General features: G+C 49.9%; 1 protein-coding gene across 1 annotated transcript; it reads left to right on the plus strand.

Moving 5' to 3' along the window:
- Positions 1 to 525: 525 nt before the first annotated feature.
- Positions 526 to 3,316, plus strand: LOC124028143 (MYCBP-associated protein-like). The gene is made up of 3 exons (XM_046340292.1): positions 526 to 672; positions 1,879 to 2,066; positions 3,308 to 3,316. The coding sequence occupies exons 1-3, from the start codon at positions 546 to 548 to the stop codon at positions 3,314 to 3,316; spliced, it is 324 nt and encodes a 107-aa protein (XP_046196248.1). The 5' UTR covers positions 526 to 545.
- Positions 3,317 to 7,482: the final 4,166 nt, after the last annotated feature.

Below are 7,482 nucleotides of genomic sequence, written 5' to 3' on the forward strand. Positions count from 1 at the left end.
TTCTCTCTCTCTCCTCCCTCTCAATCTCCTTCTTCATCCTCCTCTAAAACCTCTTCTCTCTCTCTCCCTCCTCCCTCTCAATCTCTTTCTTCATCCTCCTCTCAAACCGCCTCTCTCTCTCCCTCCTCCTTCCCAATCTCCTTCTTCATCCTCCTCTCAACCCTCCTCTCTCTCCCTCTCTCTCCCTCCTCCCTCCCAATCTCCTTCTTCATCCTCCTCTAAAACATCTTTTCTCTCTCTCTCTCTCTCTCTCTCTCTCTCTCTCTCTCTCTCTCTCTCTCTCTCTCTCTCTCTCTCTCTCTCTCCTCCTCTCCCTCTCTCCCCCCAATCTCCTTCTTCATCCTCCTCTCAAACCTCTTCTCTCTCTCTCCCTCCTCCTCCCAATCTCCTTCTTCATCCTCCTCTAAAACCTCTTTCTCTCCCTCTCTCCCTCCCCCTGTCTCCTCCCTATCCCTCTCCCCCTCCTCTCTCTCCTCCTAGGGAGGTGGGTATCAGCGCCAGGGTAACGTTTGAGGCCCTTGTCAGGAGAGAGAGCCCGTTCAGACATGGAGGTGCAGAACGAGGGCAGTACAGCAGTCTACTACAGCTGGCAGCGCCTGGCTGTACCACATAGCTTCCCTGACGCCAGGACACATACATACACACAGCACTTCTACTTCAACACCTCCACAGGTACACACACACACACACACACACACACACACACACACACACACACACACACACACACACACACACACACACACACACACACACACACACACACACACACACACACACACACACACACACAGAGCACTTCTACTTCACCTCCACACCACACACACACACACACACACACACACACACACACACACACACACACACACACACACACACACACACACACACACACACACACACACACACACACACACACACACACACACACACACACACACACACACAGCACTTCTACTTCAACATCTCCACAGGTGCACACACACACAGCACTTGTAAGCGCAGACACACCATGTACGTACACACACGCTGTGTTTTTGTTCACACAGCTGGCAGCATTTACGTCAATGCATGTCATAATTACAACCTGCTTTGTCCTTTCTCTTTCTCTGTCCCTCTCTCCCCTAATCTCTCTCTCCCTTCCCCCTCCCCATCTCTTTCTCTCTCACTCCCTTCTCTCCTCCCCCTCTCTCTCTCTCCCCTTCCCCCCTCCCTCTCTCTCTCTCTCTCTTCCCCTCTCATCTCTCTCTCTCTCTCTCTCTCTCTCTCTATCCATCCACCTCTCTCTCCTTCTCCCCCCCCATCTCTATCTCTCACTCCCCTTCTCCCCTCCCCCATCTCGCTCTCATTCTCCCCTCGTCATCTCTCTCTCTCCTCTCTCTCACTCCCCTTCCCCCTCCCCTCCCCATCTCTCTCTCGCTCTCACTCTCTATCCATCTCTTTCTCCTTCTCCCCTCCCCATCTCTCTCTCTCTCTCTCTCTCTCTCTCTCTCTCTCTCTCTCTCTCTCTCTCTCTCTCTCTCTCTCTCCTTCTCCCCTCCCCATCTCTCCTCCTTCCCCCTCCCCATCTCTCTCTCTCCCCTTCTCCCTCCCCATCTCTCTCTCTCTCTCTCTCTCTCTCTCTCTCTCTCTCTCTCTCTCTCTCTCTCTCTCTCTCTCTCTCTCTCTCTCTCTCTCTCTCTCCTCCCCTCCCCTCCCCATCTCTCTCCTTCTCCCCTCCCCATCTCTCTCTCTCCTTCTTCCCTCCCCATCTCTCTCCTTCTCCCCTCCCTATATCTCTCTCTTTCTCCCCTCCCCATCTCTCTCTCCTTCTCCCCTCCCCATCTCTCTCTCTCCTCCCCATCTCTCTCTGTCTCTCTCTATCTATCTCTGTACCAGGTGTGATTCTACCAGGTGACAGCAAGCGTGTAGAGTTTATATTTAAGTCGGAGGTCCCAGGCATCAGGACAGAGGTGTGGCGTCTCAACACACACCCTGTCCTGCTGGGCGGAGCCTCCATCCAGGTGACACTGAGGGGCGTGGCTCTTTACCAGGACAAGACCGCTGACCAGAGACACGCTCTGGAGGTCTGTGTGTGTGTGTGTGGGGGGGAGGAGGGAAGGAGTGAGGGTGTGAGGAGGCTGGGAGGAGGGAGGGAGGGTGTGAAGAGGGAGGGAGGGTGTGAAGAGGGGAGGGAGGGTGTGGAGGGAGGGAGTGTGTGAGGAGGGAGGGAGGGTGTGGGGGAGGAAGGGTGGGAGGGACGGAGGGAGGATGTGAGGAGGGAGGGAGGGTGTGGTGAGGGGGAGGGTGTGAGGAGGGAGGGGGGTGTGAGGAGGAGGGAGGGATGTGAGGAGGAGGGTGAGGAGGGAGAGGGTGTGAGGAGGGAGGGAGGGTGTGGGGAGGGAGAGGGTGTGAGGAGGGGAGGGTTGTGAGGAGGGGAGGGGGAGGGTGAGGAGGGAGGGAGGGGGTGAGGAGGGAGGGAGGGTGTGAGGAGGGGAGGGAGGTGAGGAGGGAGAGGGTGTGAGGGGGAGGGAGGGTGTGAGGAGGGAGGAGGGTGTGAGGAGGGAGGGAGGATGTGGGGAGGGAGGGAGGGTGTGAGGAGGGAGGGAGGGTGTGAGGAGGGAGGGAGGATGTGGGAGGAAGGGTGGGAGGACGGAGGGAGGATGTGAGGAGGGAGGGAGGGTGTGGTGAGGGGAGGGTGTGAGGAGGGAGGGAGGGTGTGAGGAGGGAGGGTGAGGAGGGAGGTGTGAGGAGGAGGGAGGGTGTGGGGAGGGAGAGGGGTGGAGGAGGGAGAGGGTGTGAGGAGGGGAGGGTGAGGAGGGAGGGTGTGAGGAGGGAGGGAGGGGTGAGGAGGGAGGGAGGGTGTGAGGAGGGAGGGAGGGTGAGGAGGGAGGGAGGATGTGAGCAGGGAGGGAGGGAGGGGGAGGGGAGGGAGGGTGTGAGGAGGGAGGGAGGGTGAGGAGGGGAGGGAGGGAGGGTGAGGAGGGATGGTGTGAGGAGGGAGGATGAGGAGGGAGGGAGGGAGGGTGTGAGGAGGAGGGAGGGAGGTGTGAGGAGGGGGAGGGAGGATGTGAGGAGGGAGGGAGGGTGTGAGGAGGGAGGGAGGGAGGGTGTGAGGAGGGGAGGGAGGATGTGGGAGGGGGGGAGGGTGTGAGGAGGGAGGGAGGGTGTGAGGAGGGAGGGAGGGAGGATGTGAGGAGGGATGGTGTGAGGAGGGAGGATGTGAGGAGGGAGGGAGGGAGGGAGGGTGTGAGGAGGGGAGGGAGGGAGGGTGTGAGGAGGGAGGGAGGGAGGGTGTGAGGAGGAGGATGTGTTTGTAACTTCACAGTTGTATTAAGCATAATTGTGTTTGTTTGTGTATTCATGTGTTATGTGTAATTTTGTGTGTGTGTGTCTCTGTGTGTGTGTGTTTGTGTGTGTTTGTGTGTGTGTGTCTCTGTGTGTGTGTGTGTCTCTGTGTGTGTGTGTGTTTCTGTGTGTGTGTGTGTGTGTCTCTGTGTGTGTGTGTGTTTCTGTGTGTGTGCGTGTGTGTGTGTGTGTCTCTGTGTGTGTGTGTGTGTGTGTGTGTGTGTGTGTGTGTGTGTGTGTGTGTGTGTGTGTGTGTGTGTGTGTGTGTGTGTGTGTGTGTGTGTGTGTGTGTGTGTGTGTGTGTGTGTGTGTGTGTGTGTAGGGAGCTGCAGCAGAGAGAGGCTGCGTCAGTGTGTCGGTCGTTGGTGTGTGACGTGTTACGAGGCGTCCTCACCCCAGAGAGACCCGGCTCCCCTGCGGAGCTCTACACCACCGAGGAAGAACACTTCCACAACAGGAACCCAAAGGTACACTACACCTTGAAGGTAGACTCAGAGAGATGAACCCAAAGGTCCACTACACCTTGAAGGTAGACTCAGAGAGATGAACCCAAAGGTCCACTACACCTTGAAGGTAGACTCAGAGAGATGAACCCAAAGGTCCACTACACCTTGAAGGTAGACTCAGAGAGATGAACCCAAAGGTCCACTACACCTTGAAGGTAGACTCAGAGAGATGAACCCAAAGGTACACTACACCTTGAAGGTAGACTCAGAGAGATGAACCCAAAGGAGGGGAGAATGCCAAAATCAATAGACTGTCATGACCACAGACTCCCAAGCACAGGGGTCAGAGACACTAAAACAGCTCTGAAAGTCCATTCTCTCAGTTCCACACAGCCAGCATCATCACTCTGAACGTCCAATCTCTCAGTTCCACACAGCCAGCATCATCACTCTGAACATCCATTCTCTCAGTTCCACACAGCCAGCATCATCACTCTGAACGTCCAATCTCTCAGTTCCACACAGCCAGCATCATCACTCTGAATGTCCATTCTCTCAGTTCCACACAGCCAGCATCATCACTCTGAATGTCCATTCTCTCAGTTCCACACAGCCAGCATCATCACTCTGAACGTCCATTCTCTCAGTTCCACACAGCCAGCATCATCACTCTGAACGTCCTTTCTCTCAGTTCCACACAGCCAGCATCATCACTTTGAACGTTCATTATCTCTGTTCTACACAGCCAGCATCATCACTCTGAACGTCCATTCTCTCTGTTCCACACAGCCAGCATCATCACTCTGAACGTCCATTCTCTCAGTTCCACACAGCCAGCATCATCACTCTGAACGTCCATTCTCTCAGTTCCACGCAGCCAGCATCATCACTCTGAACGTCCATTCTCTCTGTTCCACACAGCCAGCATCATCACTCTGAACGTCCTTTCTCTCAGTTCCGCACAGCCAGCATCATCACTCTGAACGTCCATTCTCTCAGTTCCACACATCCAGCATCATCACTCTGAACGTCCATTCTCTCAGTTCCGCACAGCCAGCATCATCACTCCGAACGTCCATTCTCTCAGTTCCACACAGCCAGCATCCTCACTCTGAACGTCCATTCTCTCAGTTCCACACAGCCAGCATCATCACTCTGAACGTCCATTCTCTCTGTTCCACACAGCCAGCATCATCATTCTGAATGTCCATTCTCTCTGTTCCACACAGCCAGCATCATCACTCTGAACGTCCATTCTCTCAGTTCCACACAGCCAGCATCATCACTCTGAACGTCCATTCTCTCTGTCCCACACAGCCAGCATCATCACTCTGAACGTCCATTCTTTTTGTCCCACACAGCCCGCATCATCACTCTGATGTGCCTCTCAAATGGAACACTATATAGTGCACTATTTTTGACGAGTTCCCATAGTTGCAGTAGTGCACTATGTAGGGAATAGGATTCCATTTGGGACACACCCTGATTCATCCTTAACAATTAATTGAGATATGTTGACAATAATTGGTCAAAAGATCAGAATTGGGCTGCCTGTTTAAACATCAGAATTGAGCTTCCTGTGTAAACATCAGAATTGAGCTTCCTGTGTAAACATCAGAATTGAGCTTCCTGTGTAAACATCAGAATTGAGCTTCCTGTGTAAACATCAGAATTGAGCTTCCTGTGTAAACATCAGAATTGGGCTTCCTGTTTAAACATCAGAATTGAGCTTCCCGTGTAAACATCAGAATTGAGCTTCCTGTGTAAACATCAGAATTGGGCTTCCTGTTTAAACATCAGAATTGAGCTTCCTGTGTAAACATCAGAATTGAGCTTCCCGTGTAAACATCAGAATTGAGCTTCCTGTGTAAACATCAGGATTGGGCTTCCTGTGTAAACATCAGAATTGAGCTTCCTTTGTAAACATCAGAATTGGGCTTCCTGTGTAAACATCAGAATTGGGCTTCCTGTGTAAACATCAGAATTGGGCTTCCTTTGTAAACATCAGAATTGGGCTTCCTGTTCAAACATCAGAATTGGGCTTCCTGTGTGAGACAGAAAGAGCTAGGAGCTTGTCTCTGTAGGGACAACACAGGACGCAGCCTCAGTTAGACATTGTGAATGTGTCCAAAATGGCACCCTATTCCCTCTATAGTACAGTGTGCACTACTTTTGAACAGGGCCCTGGTAGTAGTGCACTATATAGCAGAGTGTCCAATCAAAAACACATCTTTTGACCAATGGGTAAATATGTACATTGTGTAGATACTCCTCTGAGAAAACCAATTGGCCAAACCTCGTGTCTCTATGATAATCTGTTAAGAAGTTATTGGAGTTTTTACCCTTGTAGGATGACCAGAATTAGGGAGACTAAATCAATGAGGGCCAGATGAATGTTTTTGTCCTGAATCAGGATAATAGCATCGCGTCAGAGAATTAAAGACGAACTGACAGGTTCACCGTTGAACCTCGCCATCCTTCTTCTTGAATCCACAGGGCATGAAACAATATCGAGGTCAGATACATATTGATTTAGAGACATGTAGTATTTTCAAATTAAGTTTTGTATACGCTTTTGATATTAATGTGAGATTTCTCACAAAAAAACAGGAATATCTCTGTGAAATGTCAAAGGAGCACTAAGCTTTTTGTTTTCAGACTTAGCTTTTTGTTTTCAGACTTAGTCTTTTGTTTTCAGACTTAGCCTTTTGTTTTTGTTTCAGACTTAGCCTTTTGTTTTCAGACTTAGCCTTTTGTTTTCAGACTTAGTCTTTTGTTTTCAGACTTAGTCTTTTGTTTTCAGACTTAGCCTTTTGTTTTCAGACTTAGCCTTTTGTTTTCAGACTTAGCCTTTTGTTTTCAGACTCAGCCTTTTGTTTTCAGACTTAGCCTTTTGTTTACAGACTTAGCCTTTTGTTTTCAGACTTAGTCTTTTGTTTTCAGACTTAGTCTTTTGTTTTCAGACTTAGCCTTTTGTTTTCAGACTCAGCCTTTTGTTTTCAGACTCAGCCTTTTGTTTTCAGACTTAGCCTTTTGTTTTCAGACTTAGCTTTTTGTTTTCAGACTCAGCCTTTTGTTTTCAGACTTAGCCTTTTGTTTACAGACTTAGCCTTTTGTTTTCAGACTTAGCCTTTTGTTTTCAGACTTAGCCTTTTGTTTTCAGACTTAGCCTTTTGTTTTCAGACTTAGCCTTTTGTTTTCAGACTCAGCCTTTTGTTTTCAGACTTAGCCTTTTGTTTTCAGACTTAGCCTTTTGTTTTCAGACTCAGCCTTTTGTTTTCAGACTTAGCCTTTTGTTTTCAGACTTAGCCTTTTGTTTTCAGACTTAGCCTTTTGTTTTCAGACTTAGCCTTTTGTTTTCAGACTTAGCTTTTTGTTTTCAGACTCAGCCTTTTGTTTTCAGACTTAGGCTTTTGTTTTCAGACTTAGCCTTTTGTTTTCAGACTTAGCCTTTTGTTTTCAGACTTAGCCTTTTGTTTTCAGACTTAGCCTTTTGTTTTCAGACTCAGCCTTTTGTTTTCAGACTCAGCCTTTTGTTTTCAGACTCAGCCTTTTGTTTTCAGACTTAGCCTTTTGTTTTCAGACTTAGCCTTTTGTTTTCAGACTTAGCCTTTTGTTTTCAGACTTAGCTTTTTGTTTTCAGACTTAGCCTTTTGTTTTCAGACTTAGCTTTTGTTTTCAGACTTAGCCTTTTGTTTTCAGACTTAGC

Source organism: Oncorhynchus gorbuscha, unplaced genomic scaffold, assembly GCF_021184085.1.
Source record: "Oncorhynchus gorbuscha isolate QuinsamMale2020 ecotype Even-year unplaced genomic scaffold, OgorEven_v1.0 Un_scaffold_3815, whole genome shotgun sequence".
Classification (NCBI taxonomy): Eukaryota; Metazoa; Chordata; class Actinopteri; order Salmoniformes; family Salmonidae; genus Oncorhynchus; species Oncorhynchus gorbuscha.